This window comes from Ictidomys tridecemlineatus, chromosome 2, assembly GCF_052094955.1.
Source record: "Ictidomys tridecemlineatus isolate mIctTri1 chromosome 2, mIctTri1.hap1, whole genome shotgun sequence".
Taxonomy (NCBI): Eukaryota; Metazoa; Chordata; class Mammalia; order Rodentia; family Sciuridae; genus Ictidomys; species Ictidomys tridecemlineatus.
Genome location: NC_135478.1, coordinates 89,108,464 through 89,132,000, shown reverse-complemented (window position 1 = coordinate 89,132,000; position 23,537 = coordinate 89,108,464). Strand labels below are relative to the sequence as shown.

Here is a 23,537-nt window from a genome sequence, read left to right as displayed (position 1 = left end):
CTCTCTTATATAATTTTAATCTCTATAATAAGCTGCTCTGATTTGAGCAGTTTATCATAGAGATTAAAATACTGAATTCTTCATATACATGTTATATGTAACATTTTATATATATATATATATTTTTTTTTTTTGGCATTGCTGGGGATTGAACACAGGACATTGCACGTAGTAGGCAAGCACTGTCACTCCTGAGCCACGTCCCCAGCCCTAGCTTTATATATTTGTTTGTTTTGGTTACCTTACCCTGTTGGCCAGATCCTTTTGTCCAGAGTTGATAAGCAATGATGGCATGCACCTATGCCTTGGGTGTGACTTTCAGTGGGATGCTTTTCAGATGTCACTATCCAGCATTATGTTTGGGGAGATACCTTTCATTAGGATTATCAAATTACCTTTCAGATTCCTAATTTGCTAAGAGTTTTATTAATCTCTAGATATTAGAGATTTTCCCTAGCTATCCATGTGATCTCACAATTTTGCTCTTATTCTGTATGTTCAATAATGGGGGTTTGTTTGGTTTGGTCTGGAGCTTGAACAAGGGGCCTTGCACATGCTGAGCACTTGCTCTGCCACTGAATTATACCCCAGAAATAGACTTTTTAATGTTTAGCTCTTCTGTCATTCTTGGGGTATGTCTAACTTAATCATATTTTTTGAAAATACATGGATCCATTTAATTTGCTTGTATTTTGTCCAGGATTTTTTGTATTCATGGTCATAAATGATCTTGGCCTATAAATTTTTATGTGTTTGTCCTTAGGAAGTTCTGGCCCCATAGAGAGGGGAAGAGATCCTTATTTCTAGAACATTTTATATGTCTTAGGTCTTTGCTAAAAGTGGGCTATAAACATAATTCAAGAAAGAAATCTGGGCTGGGGATGTGGCTCAAGCGGTAGCGCGCTCGCCTGGCATGCGTGCGGCCCGGGTTCGATCCTCAGCACCACATACAAACAAAGATATTGTGTCTGCCAAAAAATAAAACTAAAAAATAAATATTGAAAAAAAAAAAAAAAAGAAAGAAAGAAATCTGACTGGGCTTTTTAGCTGCCAAATAGAAAATTTGATATGTGATTTACAGTGAGAATAAGATCAAAATGAAATAATTGCTCAAAGGAATCACAGCTGTCCCTGAGACAGACAGCCACCTAAATCATTCCATAAGCCCTCATGGCATCCTGATCCGTGCGGTAGGAACTTGTATCATGTGATCCCTGCTTGCCACTGATCGAGGCCAGTGAGCAAGGCACAACTCTTTGTGGTCTAGTGCAGGGCTCCCAACCTGAAACCAAGATACACAGAATGGAGGGCAGAATCCTTCTGGAGTGAGATGCCAGAACTTTCCTCAGATTCTCAAGGGCTCAGCATCCCCAGAGGCTAACTGCTGCTGATCCATGGAGTAGTCTGCCTCAGCCATTCCTATGTCTTTCTCAACTGAGCTCTGATGTCTATGGTCATGAGTTTTGGATCAATTTTAATTTAAAAGGTCTGGGGGCTGGGGATGTGGCTCAAGTGGTAGCGTGCTCGCCTGGCATGCGTGCGCCCTGGGTTCGATCCTCAGCACCACATACCAACAAAGATGTTGTGTCCACCGAGAACTAAAAAATAAATATTAAAAATTCTCTCTCTCTCTCTCTCTCTCTCTCTCTCTCCTCTCTCACTCTCTCTTAAAAAAAAAAAAATTTAAAAGGTCTGATAGGCGGCCAGATTGCATGGTGTCCCTTAAACACCAGAGGACTGGTCTGATAGTTGAGCTCCCATAAAGAGTCAGGTTTTAAACTGTGGACAAGGTGTTAATACTGTCAGTGTCGAGAGTACTATTTTAACCGTTGATCTCTGATTTGAGCAGCTTATTGTAGAGATTAAATACTGAATTCTTCAGTTCATCTAATATTTGGCTCTTCTGATAGGGCGACCCTGGACATCTTTGACTACATCTACATAGATGCTTTTGGGAAAGGCAAACAGCTGACAGTGAAAGAATGTGAATACCTGATTGGCCAGCATGTGACTGCAGCACTCTATGGGGTGGTCAACGTCAAGAAGGTGTTACAGCGAATGGTGGGAAACCTGTTGAGCCTGGGGAAACGGTAAGGGTTTCTGATACCTAAGCAAAATGTGTGTCTTCAGAGGCTTGTGTGTCTTCACTGAGAATTGTGTGTAATGAACTCACCTGCGAGTGGCTGCAGCATCACAGCTGACTACCACCTGAAAAATAACGGTTCCCTTGACAATGCTGTACACAGTCGAGAGGTGCTAAGTGGCTTCCCTTGAGGTCTTCACAGTGGACTTGGACATACCCTCTTTGTAAACACTGAGGGTGCTCTTCACCAGCAAGAACGTCTAGACTGGAAAAGATTTTTCAGAGGCAGGATGTTCTCATGTCCAATTATTTTATAATTTATCACTTAAACATTCACTTGAATGTTCTCAGTTTTGTAATGGCCAGTAGCAAGCAGTGTGAGGAGGTGACAGTGGTGAGATCAGAGCTGGTCTCAGGCAAGTGTGGGTGCAGCACACACGTAGGTCTGGTTGTGTGTGACATTGCAGGCGCCAGTGGCATATTCCCTTCCCACCGTCTTGCTCTGAGTCCAAGGAAATTCATCCTGGAAAAATAGTTGTAGGTTGTGTGTTAACAGTAATAGTTTTCTACCTGATAATAGAATTTTTTAATAGAATTGAATTTTTTAAAGCAGTTTTAGTTCAATAGCAAAATTAAGCAGAATGTAGACAGTTCCTTTATGCCTTCTGTTCCCATACATGCCCAACCTTCTTCACTGTCCACATCCTCACCACAGTAGGCCTTTGTGACAAGTGACAGCCTACTCTGCCACATCATTATCTCTCCAAATCCACAGTTTCATTAGGGTTCACCCTTGATGTTCTAACACTCCGAGGATTGGGACAAATACATCATGACTTGCATCTGTTATTGTCATATCACACCGAGTAGTTTTGTGTCTCACTGTTCCCTTGAGGTCCTCTGTGCTCTGCCTAGTCTGTATGCTCTGCCTAGTCCAGGTTCTTTTGTTGTTGATTTTTGGTACTAATAAAAAGCAAAAAGGACTGGAGATATGGCTCAGTGGTAGAACACCCTAAGGATTGAACCCAGGATGTTCTACTACTGAGCTACATCTCCAGTCCTTTTTGCTTTTTATCTTGAGACAGGGTCTCACAAATTGCTGAGGCTAAGCTCAAACTCGTGATCCTCCTGAATCAGCCCCCCAAGCCACTGGGATTTTAGGCATGTATCACTGCACCCAGCTCAAGATTTATTTCTAATTTTTACAGTGTTATTGTGGTGAGGCTGAGGCAGAAGGATTTCAAGTTTGAGGTCAGCCTTGACAATTTATGGAGACCCTGTCTCAAAAAGTAAAGGGCTTGGGATGTGGGAATGTAGCTCAGTGGTAGATTATTTACTTTTGTTACTGGGTTCAATCCTCAGTAACAAAAGTAAATAAATAAAAAGAGTGAAAGAGAGAAAACATTTGGGATTAATGTCAATTACTTTAAAAACCCATGCTTGGAAAAGAAGGATCTTAACTGAAAAACCCACCAGATGAGACCAAGTGACTGTCTCCTCTAGGGAAGGCATCGACCAGTCCTATCAGCTCCTGAGAGACTCGTTGGATCTGTATCTGGCGATGTACCCGGACCAGGTGCAGCTTCTGCTTCTTCAAGCCAGACTCTACTTTCACCTGGGAATCTGGCCAGAGAAGGTAATTATTTTACTTTGATGCTTTGCACTTGCCTTAGAGAAGAGAGTTCTAGATTTAAAGGCGGCTGTTACAAGTCCATCCTTTTACTAAAAGGGGAATGTGCACAAATTTACTCAATCTCCAGTCCTAGAATTATTTTCTATTTCCTTTAATTCCAAGGAACATCGGCTCTACTGCCAGGAGTTGACTGTTCCCCTTTGTGGTTAGTCACTTGGCACCCAGAACCACAAAACTTGCCCCGCCACTCACCCACTGGTGCCCAAGCTTTGTCTTTCACGGGTCACCTTCAACACAGGGAAGCAGACAGAATGTGAGACCTTCAGCTGACTTTAGCAACTAAACTTACCATGAATAAGTACCCTGTTTAGCATAGGAAGTCATTCTGGCCACTGAACTAGCTGAGGACCAGTTTTGTTTCCAAAAATGGTTGAATTTTCATGCTATTCACTTGAATGTTCTCAGTTTTGTAATGGCCAGTAGCAAGCAGTGTGAGGAGGTGACAGTGGTGAGACCAGAGCTGGTCTCAGGCAAGTGTGGGTGCAGCACACACGTAGGTCTGGTTGTGTGTGACATTGCAGGCGCCAGTGGCATATTCCCTTCCCACCCTTGCTGTTCCCTGGACATAGGACAGTGATTCATTTTATTCGTCTAGAACAGCATGGTGAAGGAGCTTGATTCCAAGCTGTCACTGTAATGTCACCTCCCTAGTTATTAGAGAAGAGCCTAATCTTTTTGGAGAACATAAATATCCTAAATGAGCCTACATTGCCAAGATTGACATTGTCTCGTTAGTTTAATGCTTTAAAGATCTAAAGTACATCTCAGAAAACTCATGTGGGGGATATTCCAGTCTCCTATCTCAAGACACTGTCCACAGCAAAGATGGTGCAGGTCTTCCCACAGAAGGTCATAGAGTGTTACTTAGATCACCTGCTCCCTGCAGCTCAGCTGTCTAGAGTGTAATCATCCATTTGAATTTTTAATTTTATTTATTTACTTTTGGTAACAGGATGTACATAGCTGATCTGTCGCTTATTACTTTAGATTTGTGAAGGGATTTCATGCTCATCCATGAAACACCAAGATTCTTTCATTGTGGATCCTATAGTTAAATGATCAGACTGCCAGAAGGTTATACTGTTGACAGTCCCCTTTGTGAGGCACAGTCTAGGGGTCATCTCAGGTGTCCTTACCCCGACACCTGACTGATGTCAGCACTCACACTCTACTACTGGAAATGGCCTCAGTAGCCCTTGGAGTGATCCTGGGCACCTTCCTGCCAGGCAAGCATTTGTTCAGAGAGCCTTTCTTCCTGACTTGCACTGCAGGGTGCACCTAGCGCCGCTCTCCTCTGGAGGTCAGGAAAGAACCCTGGCTCTTCCCCAGGGCACCTGAGACTCCTTCCCCTCAAAACACATGGTGCTGCATTGGAAGTGGTACCCCAAGATGGGGAGGAGGGTAGGGCGCCTAGTGAGGAAGAATTCAGAGGGTACCCAGAGAGAAGGCACCTCTCCAGAGGAAGGCTCTGAGGTGGCCTTTGAAGACTGAGAGCAAATTCAGAGACGCTGGGTCGGGCAGCTGGGGGGAGCAGCCTGTGGGCACTGCAGAGGCCTGGTGTGCGCCTGCAGGGTCAGCCCGACAGGGCCCGTCCATGCCTGTGTGTGAAAGCGGGGAGCAGGTGTGAGATGAGTCTGTGAAGCCTTGGGCCTTGTTAGGTAAAGGGGACATGCTGAGCTGGGAGGACCTGAAGATGGCCTTGCTTTCCATGGAGGTAAATCAGAAAGCTAAGAACAGACTGCCTTGGTCATGGTGGCAGTAGTTCAAGGTTGTTGTGGCTGAGATCAGGTCAGGAGTGCCAGGGTCAGGTTTGAAAGTACTAGGGTTTACTGCACATCTCCGCCCTCTCAGTGTCCCCCTTCATACTGCTTTCAGTTTTGCCCTTTGACAAATAACAGGCACTGAGAAGTAACTTACTACGCTCTCACGCACGTATGTGGGGGCACCGTGAGTTTCACCTTGGGCTGGTGCCTGAGCCCACCCCAGGCATCACCCCATGAGCTTGGGATGGCGGAGGAAGGATCATCTCTGAAGGGGCCAGGATGCTTTGCAGCTGCCAGACCCATGTAGCTGTCCTTTTCCTTTCTCTGCGTTTTAGTGAAGAGAGTGCCCCTCTGATTGCCCAAGGCAAGCCCCTCCCTTCGTGGGTATGAAAAGGGGAGCGCTCCTTGTCAGTCCTACTGGCGCTTGCCTGTGGCACTCCCTTCAGCCCACTTCCTTCCCAGTAACCTTCTCAGGCACTTCCTGGACTGCCCAGTGCCCCCCCTCTCCAGAACATGGGGGTCACTTCAAGGCACTGCTGTAGCCAAGGAAGACAGTGGTCCCGTTTCACTCAAACCATTCTCCTTGCTGCTTAACCCAGTAGGTCCTTGTCTCCCCATCCCTGGGCTGCCCCCCGCCCCCAGAACACTCTGTTCCCTGCGCTCTGTGGTCTCCGCTCCCAGGCCTCCCTTAAGGCTCCACACCAGGTAGGCCCTGGCTTCCTGTCCTCTGCACCTTTCCCCAAAGCAGTTCTGCTCACCTTGTGACCACCTGTACGCTGACGCTCCAGACTCTGAGGCTCCAGGATGACTTACCCACAGGTCTTCCACGACCAGAATCTGGTTCTGCATCCCAGCTGGTGGCCATCAGCTTATTGAAAACGACCCTTCTGCAGCCTAGATTGGCACACAGGCCCAGTTTGGTCTCTGCTCTGAGACCCTTTGGACCAACTTAATATGTGGTAACCAGAGTCATCTTAATAAAGTGCACTACTGTTCTTTCACTGCTGACACTCCTCCCACCTCGTGGCCTGAAAGATGAGACTAATGCTCTGCAGTGTGGCCCACGGGTTCTTGGTGGGCTGGCCTTGTCTGCCTGACCTTGTGACTCCATGGGTTGTCCCCTGGTGTTCTGCTGAGCTGTCTGTCGAACTCCTGCCTCCCTGGATGCCCACGCCCAGCCCCAGCAAGGTCAGCTCTCTGCCAGCCCGCACTCATCTGTGGTGCTGCCGTCCCGTCCTCCCTCCCCTGGAACAGCGTGGCCCTTGCTGTAGCTGTTCGTGCTCTCGGCACCATCCCCACACAGAGTAGGCGTTCAGGACATTTTATTTATCTGTTTTCCATTGGTGCTGGGGAGGGAACCGAGACCTCTTAAGTGCTAGGCAGACACTGTGCCCCTGAGCCATATCCTAGGCCTCAGAATCATTTGGGGGGAATAATTGAGAAATGGCCAGACTTCATGGGCTGTGAAAAAGGAGAAGATCCCAATAAGATATCTAGGTTTTACAACAAGGAGACAGTTACGCCAGTATAAAACGGAGTGACTGGAGAATGAGCTTGTTTGGGTCGGGAGAAGGTGATATAACTCAGGGTGTGTGGAATTGTTGCTTGGGGTCATCCATCAAATGCAGATGCCCTGGTTGATGAAGCTCTCCCCCCCCCCCAAAAAAAAATGAGTCCTATAGACAGGTGGCTGTCGAGAAAATGAAGCCAAGAACTTGGGGAAAATCTTAGGGAAAACCTGAAACTCAGAGACAGAGCAGGGGTCAGCAGGACCGCCTGCTTCTGTGGGTATGTTCTATCAGACCCAGCTGTGCCGGTTAGAGTACCAATGTCTGCAGCTGCTCTCAAGCACTGGAGCAGCATTGACTAGTTCAGCCCAAAACAGTGACCTTCTAGCCTTGTCCAAAAGAGGCGTTCGGGCCCCTGGCTAGAGGAGGAGTGACAGTGGAAGGAAATGCTTCGTGGGTGATGGGCCCTGTTTTAAGGTCTTTCCTCAAAACTTGTGATACTTGGGGTTCTAGACCTAGAGTATTTGGTTGGGGACAGTGTGGGGCCTCCTGTCAGCACTACCCTCGTGAACACACCAGGCCTCAGGTCACAGCATCTACTCCGTTCCTGCCCTCGCCCCTCCTCAGCACATGGCAGGAAGGAGAGCGTGGTTATCCCTGGCCCTGTCTCCTGGGGCAGTCGGAATCCAGCCTGCCTTGTGCTCGGACTGCTGAGGTGCTAGCCGCGCTGTGCGTCTGGTGGAGAGGGGCTGCCAGAAGGAGGGGACGCTGCCGAGGTGCCATCGACACTAGCTCACTGGAACAGGATGGGCACACAAGGACGGCCATTATGCCACCACAGCAGATAGAGGCTTATTGTTCAGTAGGATGCTTTTAGCTACAAAAAGTAAATGCCACTACTGTCCCCAAATTAAAAGTACACTATTGGAGGTGGGAAGTGGATAGGGATTGGCTGACAGTGGATTCTTGTTGAATCTGCTTTGGGGTACTTGAGGTTATGCTATTCTGTCCATTTTTATGTTTTTGAAACATAACATTTGATGAAAATCTCCTACTTTAATATTCTTGTGAATGATGGGTGCATGCACACACCTGTAGTCCATGGTACTCAGGAGGCCAAGGCAGGAAGATCACAAGTTCAAAGCCAGTCTGGGTTACTTAACAAGACTCTGTCTCAAAATAAAATACATTTTTAAAAAAAGAAGGTGGCCTGGGGATATAGCTCAGGGGTAAAGCACCTCAGGGTTCAATCCCTAATAGTGCAAAATAAATTTAAAATACAATAAAATTAAAAAGCTGAGGCTATGGCTCAGTTGTATTTGTAATACTTGCATAGTATTTGTAAGGCCCTGGGTTCAGTCCCCACTACTGAAAAAATAAGATGTTCCCACTCTTGCTCTGATACGTGGTGTTGAAACGTTGGGTTGATAGTCAGACCCAGGGCTGTGTCTTCAGAACCCTGTGACCTTGGGCAAGCCTTATTTTATGCCACTGAGCTGGGTTCCTCTTTTGGAAGTCAGCCATGACTGCATGGTATAGCGCCCAGCAGAGAATCAAATACTGAAATCATCATCAGGAAATACTGAGATACTCCATATAGAAGACAAGATTGGCATTTGGAACAATATCTAGGTTGTGTGAAACTGTAGTTTTCACAACATTTTTATGTGTTAAGAAATAGGTAAGTCAGTGCTTCGTCATCGTTGGATAAGAAAATGATTCAAAAGTGAAAACAGCTAGTTTGACAGATCTGGGACTAGAGTCCAGGTTGTCTTCACCACTAAACGTGATAATTTAGGACTCGGTAAATTAGAAGGATAGGCTCATCAAGAGACCTGTTGCATTCTTAGCAACACCACAGGTGCTAAACAGGGTGAGAGAGAGAGAGAGAGAGAGAGAGAGTGTGTGTGTGTGTGTGTGTGTGTGTGTGTGTGTGTGTGTGTGTGTGTGTGTGAAACTTGAGTGTTTATTTTCTCAGAGGCACTGAGCACAGCAGAGACTGTGACAATGTAGACAGTCCTGCTCCTCCCTGCTGCTACTTGAAGCTCTGCATAGATACAGTGTCTCCCCCTGCCCACTGGAATGCTGAGTTCCATGTGAGTGAAGACTGTTGGCGTGGCCAGCAAGACTCTTCCTCAAGTATGGCATCCCTTGGGTGCCTGGTCAGTGACCCTTTCCCTCTTACCCAGCCCAGAGGCAGTAGTGTCAAAAGGTCTTTTTCATGTATTAAAACAGCTTAAAATTTTTCCCTCTCAGTGCATGAGTGGCGGGTAAAATAAGTCTCCTTACTGTGTTTAAAACAGCTGGCATTCCCACAGTGTCCATGCCGACCGAGAACATGAGGCCCTTCTGTGGCCCCCCTAGTCCAAATGTGCAGCAGATGGCAGCCCCTGCCGTCCTTTATCAGGTTATGTAGGTAGGTCTGAATCCCAAGCTGCGAAAAAGAAAAGGCCTAGCTGAAAATATTATCTCCTAGTCTTTCTGTCTTGTCTTGAAGGTGCTTGACATCCTCCAGCACATCCAGACCCTCGACCCCGGGCAGCACGGGGCGGTGGGCTATCTGGTGCAGCACACGCTCGAGCACATCGAGCGCAAAAAGGAGGAGGTAGGCGTGGAGGTCAAGCTTCGCTCTGACGAGAAGCACAGGGATGTCTGCTACTCCATTGGGCTCATTATGAAGCATAAGAGGTGAGTGTCGTGGGTCCTCCTGTCCTCCGGAGCCATCCCAGTGGGCGCAGGAGACAGCTGGAGGAGGATCTGCCTCTCGGAGCAGCAGCTGGGTGCCCCTGATCACTACCTCACCGAGTGCCCGCCACCGAAGACAAGGCTGAGCTGCCTCTTCACATTTGTTTTTAAGCAGTGACTCACTTTTCTAACTGACCTCCAGACCCTTCTCTGTGCAGGAAGATGCAAGCAACTCTACACACAGAGTTGTTTCTCATTTCTTCATTGTTCTTAACCTCTTCCCCTTTAACCTCCATCTCTTCAAGTCTGAGTCGTGGGTATGGATTTCTGACGCCATAGTCTGTGCATGTGCTCTGTTTACCAGGCCAAACGGACCTCTCCAAACTGACGATACTGGTTCACATCCCAGCGACAAAGGAGGAACTGAGAGTTCCTGTTAGCACCAACAAGTGTCACTGCTAGGCCTTTAAAAATGTCCTTAAGTGTCCTTTGTTATGGTGTTAATTTACATTTCCCTAATTCCCAAGCAGGCTGAGGTTCTTTCTATAGGTTTCCTGACAACCAGGCTCCCTTCAGGAAGTGCTGCTTCAGGTGTTTTGCTTATTCTCTGCACAGTACCCATCTTCCATACTGACATGTCATCATCCTGTCCTTGTTCTGCACACTGGTGTCTGTGTGACAAGTCGCAGCTGTCTTCTCAGGTTGGGAATTCCATTCCTTTAGTGTGTTCTTTTTTTAAAAACTTTGTTATGGAAATTTCCACACACAGAAGAGTAGAGAGGGGAGTGAGAAGAACCGAGGTGAGGTTCCTGTCACGGGGTCTCAGGAGCGCTCTCATTGCCCACCTCCACCCTTCGTCCCCTCCTCCCCACTGTAACTCACACCAGGTGCCATTCCATTGCATACTAGTTCGGTATGTGTCTTCAGAAGGGAAGGGCTCACTCGCGCTCGCTTTAATACATTTACCATTATTCTGTTGTCACATCGAAAAATAAGCAGTTCTTGAGCCTCACCCAGCATCTTGTCCAGAGCTGTTTCCCTGTTTTTGATGGAGTCTGTCTGAATCAGGGTCCTTTATTCTCTTAATTGTATTGCTATCAAATTAATTGGTTTTCTTTGTGAATTGTATTTTTAGCACCTCATTTAAGAATTGTTTCCTGTCAAAGATACTTTATTTTAGAAGTCCTTCGTTGCACACCTAGGTCTTTGCTTTACTAACGATCACTGTTGGCATGTTGTGATCAGGTCAGTGTCCTGATGCCTTTACTTTTGGATGACCAGTTGCCCTGTCACTCTTCATTGAAAAGTTCAGTCTTTTCTAAATGAAAAGTGGTGTGTTGACAGTAAGAGCGTTTATAGAGGGGCAGGGTGGCCCGAGCCTCTATACTAACACGAGTAACAGCAGGTGAATTGGTAAAAACATGAACTTAAGAGAAGTGAAGCCATTATCTCTGTGTTTCACAGGCGCTGTGACAGGTTCCCAGGGAGTTGACTTGTCATTCCTCCTCTGTTGGTCAGGTATGGCTATAACTGTGTGATCTACGGCTGGGACCCTACCTGCATGATGGGACACGAATGGATCCGAAACATGAACGTGCACAGCCTGCCTCACGGCCATCACCAGCCCTTCTACAACGTGCTGGTGGAGGATGGCTCCTGTCGATACGCAGCCCAAGGTGAGAGGCTGGCCCTGTCGGGACATTCCACGACACCTGGGCATATTTTAAGCACAAATTTGAATACTCATACGTGGGTCTTCAGTACATTTAGAGGTGGCACTGGTCCTATGGCTAACCTCGTAGGACCATACTCAGCTAAACATGGCTGGGTGCTCACTGGTGTAGCCCATGTCCTCTGTCCTCCTGATACTGGCTGCCAGTTGTTTTCTCTCGTTTCTTCGTTGTTCTTAGCCTCTTCCCCTTTTGATCTCCATCTCTTCAAGTCTGAGTCCCGGAGATACCCTCGGCTGGCCATTTGCGGGAACTGCAGTCCACACTACTGGCTCTCAGGGTCAGCAGGCATTGGTGACCCTTGATAGGTGTTTGTGGCTACTGCCCTCCCTAACAGGTGCCAGCCCAGGGCAGATTTGAGATGGGGGCCATTGGGACTGAGATGGAGGCTGGAGGACAAAAAACCCTCAGCAAGTCTGCCTTCTCTTTGTCCCCAATGCTTTCCACCTCTTTCTAATAGGTCGGATTGGTTGTATGCCTGATTGCCAAGGGTTCACATTAATTTTATTAACACGAGTGCTTACGGAACAGGCAGGCAGCAGCCTAATGTGTGTCATCTCCATGTGAGAACCCCTGTCATTTTTATACCTCCTGAGACTGAGGCGCGTGAGGCCAGTTACTTTTAACTTGGGAGAATGAACTTGAAGCCGGCTTGACAGAGAACTTCACCCTCACCCATCATGCCGGACCTCTTCATTTCTGGCCTGAAACATGAGGCTTGACCTTTGTAAATCCAATAAGAGAAACAATTAATATATAAAAGTGCCAGAAGTTTACAAAAGGCTGGGGAAAGTTTTTGTGTTAATTACTGTTAATTCATCAAGAGGCTGAGAGAGGATCCTCCAGAGCAGTAACGTCAGAAGTCTGTTTACTGCCACCATAGATCATTTCCCCATGGCCCTTGTGCTGGGTGAAGTATAAGAGGATTTTGCTGGGCTTCCCTTGTCAGATAGGCTGTGGCAGTCATGTTTTAAAAGCTACATTAAATCAAAAGTCATACAAATACTTTCTAAAAATCAAAAAGTGATTTGGAAATTATTGAATGATTTGCTGGACCATTTGTACCACCACTAATCCTTTAGTGAGCCATTTCATACTGTGCTTCCTGCAGCATTTTGCAGGAATAAAGGAGAACTTTCTTTTTATCAGCACCCTGCACCAGTGTCCACAGCTGCACAGCCTGCAGTCCCTGTCCACATGGAGGGCTGGTGTGAAGACTTGCAATCTACACAAGTTTCTGGAAACATTTATATTGACTTGAAAATGGGCTTTTTGGAGTGGGTGTCTGAATTATCCTGTTGAAGATTCTGGAATTTATCCTTCATCAAATCTAAGTAACATGCAGTTGTGAGGTTTGCAACAAATAACATTGAAGAACATTTAATATCTGGGTATCAGTGTTACCATCTCTAAAGTGGAGATTGATCTAAGTGGTTGTGAGTAATGTTAGCAAGTTGTCTTGCTTAATTTTAAGTTTTGAGACATGGAAGGTCCTAAAACCTGAAAAGCTGCTTTGGCCCGCAGAGTCTATCTTTGCTGGCAGTTCTGTGGGCACTTGGGACTTCAGTGCTTCCAGAGGGCCAGAGTGAAGGGGAGGGAGTCTTCATGTGCTCCCCAGGTGTGTCAGCACACCTGCTCCTCAGGGTGCTCCCTGCAGCTCTGGGCGCTCTCCTTGGCTCTTGCAACCTTGGTAACCGTTTACATGCTGGTGACTTTCAAAGCCGTATTTCCATCCCGAGCTTCTGGGCTGCACGCCTGCATCTTATAGTCCTTGGTCCTCTGCACACAGTGGGCTCTTAGGATCTTCAGGTGCCTCTCAAAAAAAAAAAAAATTCCCCTTTCTTAGCACTAGGGTTTGAACCCAGAGATGCTTTATCACTGAGTTACATCCCCAGCCCCTTCAATTTTTAATTTTGAGTCAGGGTCTTACTAAGTGGCTGAGGCTTGAGACTGACCTTAAATTTGTAGTCTTTCCTCCCTCAGCCTCCTGAGTAGGTGGGGTCACAGGCTCATATCACTGTGCCCAGCTTAGATGCTCTTAACACTGGACTCCCGGTGCTGCCCCTGCTCCAGCCTGCTCCTGCGCGTCATCTCACTGTGTAGTACCGGTTGGGGACCAGCTCTGCCTTCTCTGTTTCTTCATCCTCATGCATCCAGCTAGTCAGATGCATGCCCCCACCCCATCCCCGGCCCCGGGCCTGGCACCTCCACTGGGTGTGCGTCTTTCCCACCTGTGTTATTGCACACTTGCTGCCGAGACAGAATGCACGGTGCTCTTGGCGGTCCAGGCGGCTTTGTGTCCACCTGTGCAGCTTCCCTTCCATCCCCACCTTCATGCTCCAGCCCGGTCCATGGTTCTCTCCTTGCAGTTGACCTTTTGCTCTCCTTCAGCTCTTTATGCAGGTGGCTGCCCCTCAGGGTTAGGAGGTCCCTCCCTCTCAGAAGCTTCTCTCAGCCCTGCCCTGCACCTTCCACCTTCCTGAGCTCCCCATCTTCCCAAGTCGGAGCACCTCCACATCCATGGTCTCCTGGGGGATGTAGTTGCTGAGTGTGGCCGTTCATTCCGATACGGCCCAGCACTGTGGGTCATCCAGACCCCAGGAGACACTCACGTTTGGCTACAGGATGGGAGTTCCTGTCCTAGGGAGGGAGGGGGGGACTTTTAAACACAAGGGCCCAATAGTGAGAGAAGTGCAGGTTCCTCTTGTGGTGAACAAGAGGCTCATTATTTTTTACAACTTTGGGTTAAGAGCATTTTCAAACAGATGAAATAGCTAAAAGAAGAGATGGGATAGCAGACCCCTTCCCTCTGGAGATGGATGGAGGGCCTCAGGTTTTGCTGTGCTAGTTGCAAGAATGCTGCAACATCATGACCTCAGTACTCACTCTTGCTTCTTCTAAGAACAAAGACGTGTCGCGTTGCTGAAGTTCCAGAACCACCCCTACCAGACAAGTCACTTCGTGGTGGCTGACGTTCAGTGAGTGTTCAGAGGTCCCCATTGCCACAGAACTTTTGTAGCTGTTCTTTGTTATTGTTATTTGAAAGTGAGGATCCAGCCAGGGTTGCGTACTGAGTCTGGTTGTTCCTCTTCAGTCTCTTGTTCAATAACAGTGCTCGCTCTTAATGCTCCTTGTCCTTGTTCCTCTTCACTGTGACTCTGGCTGGTTGAAGGGTCCGAGCTGGTTGTCTTATGAGCTGTTGAGCTTTCAGAATTTGTCTCCTTGTTTTCTTACCTGTGTGTTGTCCTACAGACCAGAAGTTTTCTGGAGCTTGATTAGATCAGGTATATATTTTCCTAAGGAAGTTTAATGTCAGGTGCTGTGTGCTCCACTCAGAGGCCCCTGGGACTCAGTGACCCACCATCACTGATGCTGAGTTTCACCAGATAGCAACTTGCTAAAAGGGACAGTTTTCCCTTTGCAATTAGCAGAAAATCCATGGAGTCACACTGGCATCCCATGAATGTCCCTTCTCTGGTGACCTGTAATTCTGTGGTTTGCTCTGGCATCTGTTGGCTGTCCCTCCCTAGGTCATTCTGTGAGAATTGCAGTCTGGGGCCTCTGTGTTCCCCCAACAGCTTCCTGTGCTGCCCTACCTCTCCCAACCCCCCAACCCCCGCCCCCCATAGATGCCTGGATTTTTATTTAATCAATGTATTGTGATTGTTTGGAACAATTTTATGCTCACATGAGCCCATATTTAGCCAGTGTGAGACCTTCAGAGGCTAAATTTTTAAAACACTCAGATGTGGTTTTAAACATTTCTGGGTTATTTTATTTGCATTTGATTTGGTTTTAGCTGGGTGTGGTGGTGCACACCTATAATCCCAGCTTCTCAGGAGGTTGAGGAAGAAGGATTGCAAAATTGAAGCCAGCCTGGGCAACTTAGCAAGACCCTGTCTTACAATAAAGTAAAAAAGACTGGAGGAATGGCTCAGTCTGGAGGAATGGATCAGTGGTAGAGCGCGCCTAGCACGGGTGAAGCCTTGGGTTTAACCCCCATACCACAAATGCCCACACACAATTTGTTTTTAAAACTTGTCTTGATCTAAATTTTCAAGCCTTGTCTCCAGTGATTCTACTAACCTGGGTAGAAATCATTAATAATGCTTTTATAGTTATTAGCCCACCACAGAGTGTTGAAAAATAAATTATAAGCCATAAACCTGTATGATATCTTTAAACAAGAGAATTCTTCCCTTGAGATGCCAGATTTCTCCTAAGCATCATCTTGCATGTATATAACCTGTCATACCCACCAGGGGGCATGCTTTAACACTGTGGCTGCTGTCCCTGCTGCCCTGTCTATTTCTTAGATAGCAGGGAAGACCAGTGTGGTGAATGCTGGGGACAGAAGTCAGCTGCCCACATTGGAAGGTCAGGAATTCAACTGCCATGTGAAAATCTGGTTCTTACATGCTGTGCCTGTAAGGGTGCAGTGTACCTCGTGGGGTGCTCTGAGTGTGGTGTGCTCTCTCCGAGTGGTAGTTCCCTTCCCCTAATTTTTCTTATACTTCCACAGTAAACTCTCCACCCACTTAAACAGTCCATGGGAATCTGCATATGCTGGCAAGTGTGATGACCTGAGTGAGGATCCCCCATACAGGGGTGGGGCGTAAAGTGTCATATAAATTGTAAAAGTCTCAAGCACCGTTCATTTGCAGCCTAGCCCACCCTTTGGTCTCTTGAGACACATTCAGACATATGTATAGACGCCCATGGTCCCTTGTTCAAATAGCAGCACAGTGATCATTCGTGAGGACTTGCCTGGGAAACGGGGGCCTCTCCAGACTGTGGAATACCAAGCTGCAAGTAAATAAGCTGGTTGCAGGTGTTTAGAGAGATTTGTGAAAATAAACACACGACAGTACCAAGACTCCTCCAAGGATATACGGGAGATTCACACAGGACCATAAAGACACACTGCTGGTCCTTCCCCACAGGAGGGGGCACCAGGACAGGGCCCTACCCACGGAGGAGTCAAAGGTCCTCCTTCCATAGTATATATTCGTATATTTTCAGGCAGCTGAAAATTTAAAATTAATTAAGCAAACACATTCTCTGAAAACTTCAAGGGAATCGGGGAGATGTCTCAGGATTTTACAGCATTTTTAAGGGTCCCCTGGTTCATCTTTTGCTCAATTAAGTTTTGTGGTTCTGAGGTTCATCCTTCCTTATCAAGTACAGTCTTTGAACCTTCTGATGTAGTGACTTGGTCTTGTCCCCTCACAGTACACAGTTGCCAGCTTTGTGATGTTTTCTGCTGTAGAGGAACGTGCTCTACTTTCCTCTGCTCCCTGGGGCTGGGAGCCAAGCAGGCAAACGCTCCGCATCCCACCAGGCTCTCCAGCCGCCGGAGTGCTGGGTCACCGTCTGCACCTTCGCTTCCCTCCTGCGTGCGCCCCAGTGCTGCCTGGACATTTCACAACAGCCTTGGTTGGGGCCCACACCCAGAATTCTGTGTAACAGCTGCCTGGACGTGTTGTCCCAAGATCTGAGGACAGTAGCATCTTTTCTTCCCTCTTGCCAATGTGCAGAGGCCAAGAGCTATGGGCATCAAGCTGCTGCTCTGCATCACTGGGGTTGGGGCGGCTGCTACTCCGCATGTCTTGGTTTCTTTTTTTTCTCTTTATATATATATATATTTAGTTGTAGATGAACACAGTACTTTCATTTATTTATGTATTTTTATGTGACGCTGAGGATGGAACCCAGTGCCTCACACATGTGAGGAAAGTGCTCCGCCTCTGAGCCCCAGCCCCAGCCCAGCGTGTCGGTTTCGGTTTCTTTAGAGCAGGTCCCCCTGACCTGAGCACGGCCGCCATTGTGGCCCACCTGACTCTTCGTGATGGGACCACCTGTGCACGGGAGGGAGTTTGGCAGCATCCTGAGCTCTGCCCGATACCAGCCAGTAGCAACTCCCAGTTCTGACAACCAAAAATGTCTTCAGGTATTGCCAGGTGTCCCTTTGAGAGCAGAGTGGCCATCATATGAGCACCAGTGCTCCCACAAACTGGCCTCAAAGCAGGTGGACTGTCTCCATCCTGCCTGTCACTGAGAGGCATAGGGAGTAGTCCCTTGGAGCCAAGGGCACTCGATCTCTTGGTATCCCCAGGTCCTTTCCCTTCCTAATATTCCTACCAGCAAATCCGCATGTGGCATCCTTGGTAGCTGCCTGGTTAAGGCACAGGCCTGTTGCCCTCACTGTAGGCCCTGCACAGAGAATGTGCCTGGGACTGGATTGCAGGGACAGCAGAGGGCATTTTCGGAGTGTGCAAGCCACCCAGCTTCCATCTTGAAAAACCAAGGTCCCGTGGCCGTGACTCTGAGCACCAGCCCCCTCACTCTGCTCCCTCTTCACAGGGGCAGACAGTGTGGGGACCCCCCGTAGCACCATTACATCTGGTTCCCAGCAGCTCTGGAGGAGCTGGTCCTTGGGCAGGTCCTTCCTCTGTACTGCATCTTGCCTGGCACAGGAGGTATCAAGAGGGGCTCTGGGCTGTGCTGTGAAGCTACCCCAGCGCCTGGCACGCTGTAAGCCCCTGATTTAAAAGAATCTGTGAGAGACAGCCATCCATGCTACATAGTGTCCTGGTAGCTGGCATTGGTTTTTCTAAGGCTTTTGCTTTTTGGGGAGGCGGGTGGTACTGGGGATTGAACTCAGGGTCATTCAACTACTGAGCCATGTCCCCAGCCCTATGTTGTAATTAAAGACAGGGTTTCACTGAGTTGCTTAGCACCTCGCCATTTTTGAGGCTGGCCTCAAACTGCAGTCTTCCGGCCTCAGCCTCTTGAGTTGCTGGGATTATAGGCAGGGGCCACCATGCCCATTGGCTTTCTGGTCTAAGTATAGTGTGTGTTTCATCCCCATCTCCCCCATAGCTTCCACCTTCCTTCACTGCCCAGTGTTTTGCTGAGTTAATGTGCCATTACTTTTATTTGCCCAAGGATGCAAAGTTGATTTTACCAACATTGCTTAAAAGCTTCCATAAGTGCTAAAGTAAACTAGATGGGTGGTGCCTCTAATCCCAGCAATTTGGGAGGCTGAGACAATATGACAAGTTTAAGATCACAAGTTCAAGGCCAGACTCAGCAACTTACCAAGACCCTGTCTCAATAAGGGCTGAGGGTGTAGCTCATTGGGGTTTCAGTCCCCAGAACTACAATTTTTTTTAATTAGTGCTAAAGTAATCTCCATATGTTCATCCTTGCACATTGTTTATGATTTCTTTAGCAGCACTGATTCTTAAACTGATACATTCCTTGCCACACTCTTAAGAAACAGCAAATTAGCACAGAATTCCTTTAGACCCTCTTGTTTTGTGGCGAAGAGGAGAAGCATAGATGGAGTCACCCCACTCTTTCCCTCGCTCCAGAGGCAAACGTCAGGCCAGGTCAGGCCTTCCGAAAACTGCCTGCATTCACCTGTGTGCCCTGGAGGTGCCAGGACTCTGCATGCCCTGAGCTGTGCGCCGAGATGTCTGTTGCACATCGAGACTTCATATGTCCCGTTTGTGTTGGATTGTCTGCGCACAGCATGGCTTTGTCTTGATGGGACAGAGGCTGCCGTGGGTGTTCCACCCCCCCAGCTCCTTCCTGGAGCTGGGTGATGGAGGACATGGCTGGGTTTCTTCCAGATCAGAGGTCAGACCCAGTCTCCTGCTAGCAAGAAAGGGTGCACAAGATGCCATCCTTCCGTTGGTCCCCTGGAGGAGCCATGTCTCGAGTTTGTGGGAGAGACTGAACCTGTCAAGGACTTCACCCTTTAAACACCTTGCCTATAATACCATTTTTTAAAAATTTTTTTAGTCGAAGTTGGACACAATACATTTATTTTATTCATTTACGTTTATGTGGTGTTGAGGCTCGAACCCAGGGCCTCACACATGCTAGGTGAGCGCTCTACCACTGAGCCACCCCCCCAGCCCCCCCCCAGTATAATGCCCTTTTGTATAATTCCATTTAAAGCTTATTTCTAGTTATCTAGTGGCAAAGTGGAGAGGGAAGAGGGCCGGGCCTGGGCTGCTGGGTCTTCAGGGCCCGCCTACTGGTGCTCAACTCGCTGGACCATGCAGGAGCTCTGGGAGGTGGCCAGGAACCCTCTTGGTAGCAGAATCGTGGTGGGTCTGAGGCATGTACCCAGGTGCAGGTGGCTTCTGAAGCTGAGCCACTGCAGGAACGAGTGAGCAATAGTTACCCTATTGTGGCCTTGGGCTATTGATTACTAGGGCCTGAGGGGTATGACAGGACCCTAGGTGGCCATTCAAGGAGACTCCACTGGATTGTTGTCACCAAATATCTTGCTCAGAGAACAGAAAATTGTTTCTCTTCCCTGTGCAGCCATGGGGGGCCTTTGCCACCTCCCCAGGGCCACACCCTGCCTTTTTCCTATCACCTCTAAACTCCATGAACTTCTGTGGTCTTTCCTTTTCACCACCTCAAAAATGCCACTTGACAGGAGTGACGGGGTGCTCTGGAGAAAAGACGCTGCTGAAGCTGAAGCATTAACGAGAATGTCCCTGTGCCTCTTTGCCAACAGAAAATCTGGAGTACAACGTGGAGCCTCAGGAGATCTCTCACCCCGACGTGGGGCGCTACTTCTCGGAGTTCACGGGCACTCACTACATCCCCAACGCGGAGCTGGAGATCCGGTACCCTGAGGATCTGGAGTTTGTCTATGAAACGGTGCAGAATATTTACAGTGCAAAGAAAGAGAGCATAGATGAGTAGAGTCCAGAGGACATCGTGCCTTTGCCGCTGCTGCTATCTCCCAAGAGAACAGGGTTCCGGCGGAGACTCTCCAGGAGCCCTCTGGACTCACTGTCAGCAAAGCCACTGCACCAGTGGGCTGGTCGCCTCCTCCCCAGTTGAATGACGTGTGCTCTCCGCCAGCTGCAAAGACAATGTCGCTCTCCGCCTACACTAGTGAATTAACTCGAAAGGCACTGTGTTCAGTGGCATGGCTTGTATGCTTGTCCTGTGGTGACGTTCGTGACATTCTGTCCTCATGAAGTCTCACAGCCAACACCTGTTCTTTTTATCCACTGCCATCCTCTGTCTGTCTCCATGTCTCAGAACATTTCACTCGCTGGGCAGATGGGCTTGTCCATTTGCAGTAATTTCTTTCTGATGTCTCCGTGGGACGTGTGCGGTCTTGAGTCAGGCTTGTCTGTCTGTTACCCTGAATTTCCTGGCGTATTCGGAGGTAAAGTCGTTCGCTGTCTTGGCAGCACCTTGGAGATGGAGACGTCAACAAGCAAATGGTAATTAGAATCTTTAGAACTTTATTTTCTTGCTGATACATGAAACACAGATTTTAAGTGTTTGCCTCTCTCTCTTTTTTTTAATTTAAATTGGGAGAATAACAGTTTTCCCTTCCAAATTCCTCTCTTGGAATTATGCACATTTCTATAAATCATGAGTTTTCTATTTTATTACATAAGATTCTTTAGGAAATGCATAATAATGGCTTTCGTGGATTTTTCCACATTCATCTTCTGTTTCTTTAAAATGACTACTTTATTTTTAATCTTAAAAAAATCTGCTCCAGTATCATGAGTAGGTCTTAAATCAGTGATGGGTTCTTTTTTTTTGTAGTGAGCCACACAGATCTGATGTTGAAATAGTCTCTCTCATAAATTGTACTCTTCTGGTCTCCAAAGACCAAAAAGTGGGGTTCCACTTTTCTAATCGAAAAGAAAGAAGTAATGAACCTTAATTTTCTTTTTAAAGAAGGAGGGATTCCACGCCCTTGTCATTCCTTAGAGTCACTTCCAGACCCTTTGAATGTGGTGGGGTAGAAAGAAGTCAGTGTCTTTCATGTGAAGCGTGTTGGCTGGTGGGAAAAAAGGGGTGTGTGTGATCTGGCTTCTCGGGCCATCGGTGCCCTGAAGCACCAGGACGAAGCCTGTGTCCTAGTCACTTGGGAAAGCCTGGTCCTGCTCGGGCTGCCTGGCTCCTTTTCCATGTTCTTAGTAACTGAGCTGAAGGGACCGAGTCTGCAGCTCTGGAGTTGCCGCCACTCGCCACCTGCCAGTTCTCAAGTGAGCTAGCTTGTGATTAGCCATAGAGCTCACTCCTGGAGTTAGGACTTAGTTACTTTGCGCTCTGCGTTTAAAATGCATAATCCATTTGCTGTAGCCAGCGAGGCTTTAGGAGGCCGCAGTCCAGCCAGCCTCGCCACGTGTCTGCCATTTGCATGCAGTATTCTCACCGCGTTGAATGACTGCTTCTTGTTTACCCTTTGGAAACCCTGGGATGACCAAGGTTCGGGAACCCACCTGAGACCACTTCCTAACAAGTGAAGGCCACTAGGCGGTTACTGGAAGGAGATGGGGACTTGGCCCGCCGGCTCCTTCCGCCTGAAGTAGCTGCCACCCAGTGTCTGTGTTCCTCATCAGTCAAATCCAAAGTCAGGTGATTTGAACTTGCATTTGAAAATGTGACCACTCACAACACCTATCCTGCCGGAGGTGGCGGGATTTCACACTACTCTCGCTTAAGGGTAAAAATTAGATAATATGGAATTAACGTTAATGAGATGCATTACTAAGAAACCTTGGAGCATGCTGAGTTATAACTGTTGGTTTTTCGGTTTGATTTCCTTTTTTCTTAGAGTAACATCAAAGCCAAGAAAGATGGTTTTACCTTTACTGACCCAATTGTAAATATGTATCTAGACTGTTTTTAAATGTGTTTCCTCATGAATGCTTCATTTGGCTCCAGGAAGCCTGTATCACCTGTGTAAGTTGGTATTTGGGCACTTTATATTTTTCTAAAAACGTGTTTTGGATCCTGTACTCTAATAAATCATAAGTTTCTTTTTAAAAAATTTTCCAAAAGTTTTCTCCATTTTAAAAAGCCCTGTTATAAAAGTAGAACTTTCACAATGTTAAAATATGAAATATTTGGATATAGCAACTTCTTTTCTCTTCAAATGAATGCCAAGATTTTTTTGTATAATGATTAATAAATGGAACTTACCCAGAGAAAACCATGCAAATGGCCTGCCCAATTTCGTTTCAGAACAAAAAGCCCAGCCGCAATGAAAGAAGGATCTCTAACCTCTCTTCTGATGGAGTGTGAAAGGTTTGCCCTGTGAGTCCTTGACAGTGGGGGGGTGCCCGTGTGCCCCTGGGTTTCCAGGCTGTTACTTTACCAGCTGTAGTAGCTTTACAGTCCTCTTGTCATGCAAATACCGCACCTGTTTAATCCTGTGAAAATACACATCAACTGAGAGCTGCAGATGTCTGCAGGAGAATCAGGTCTGCAGTGTGTCTCTTGTCAGTGTCGCCCAAGCACTGCGCTTCGCACGGTGGACCCAGTGTCCTCCGCAGCACGCCTCTGCCCTATTACTGCCGTGTGAGGGCAGTAGTTAGGGCTACACAGGGTCAGCGATTTCCTGCCGTCGTGTTCCTCCCGGCCATTAGCACACTGCTGTGCAGAGTGACTTTCCCAGGAGGGCGGACAGCGGGTCGAGTCTTCCTAACCTGGTAGGACCTAGAATTCTCACTCCTGGAGATGCTGGTGGCTGTGTTGCATGTGTGTATTGAGCTGCGGGCCAATGTGGAGCCAGGACTCCTGGTAACCCCCCAGAAGCTCTGTGGGCAGGGCCTGTTGGCAGGCGCGGACTGTCTGTTGCATGTCCTTCATTATCAAGATGTAAAAAAGTATCCTGACTCAAGAGCTCTACAGAAGTAGGCTGCAGGCGTGGTTGGCTGTGGGCCAAGTTCTGCTGACCCTGCTGAGATGTGCGTGGGCTAAGGTTAGTGCCCACTGCAGGCAGGGAAGTCCAGATGGGACGGCAGGTGGGTGGTGGGAACCCAGGTCTCCCAAGGTTGCCAGGAACCCGTAGCTCCAGCCTTTCAGAGCCACACTGTCAATAAGGAGCAACTCCCTTGCCTTACTTTGTCCCCTGTGGTATTGAGATGGCACCCAGAGCCTCGTGCACACCAGGCAGGCGCTCCACGCTGAGCCATGCCCCCCCCAGCCCCCTCGCAGCTTTATCATTTTAGTTCTGAAATTCTAGAATCTTGAGACTCTAGGACTTCCTTCCTTGATTAAAATGTGCAAATA

At 47.8% G+C, this 23,537-nt stretch overlaps 1 protein-coding gene across 3 annotated transcripts in view; it reads left to right on the top strand.

Moving 5' to 3' along the window:
- The window catches only part of Fbxo21 (F-box protein 21), a 40,614-nt gene extending 17,892 nt beyond the window's left edge, over nt 1-22,722 (top strand). Inside the window, exons 8-13 of one of the 3 annotated variants that reach the window (XR_013434791.1) lie at nt 1,911-2,090; nt 3,587-3,719; nt 9,524-9,735; nt 11,251-11,408; nt 20,002-20,725; nt 22,488-22,722. Coding sequence is in view for 2 of the 3 variants with exons in the window: in XM_078039107.1 (XP_077895233.1) it covers nt 1,911-2,090; nt 3,587-3,719; nt 9,524-9,735; nt 11,251-11,408; nt 20,002-20,192 (874 nt within the window). In the remaining variant the exon portion in view is untranslated. Of the gene's footprint in view, nt 1-1,910; nt 2,091-3,586; nt 3,720-9,523; nt 9,736-11,250; nt 11,409-20,001; nt 22,459-22,487 lie in introns of those variants that run through there. The other 2 variants (XM_078039108.1, XM_078039107.1) reach the window with 2 other exon arrangements.
- Nucleotides 22,723-23,537: the final 815 nt, after the last annotated feature.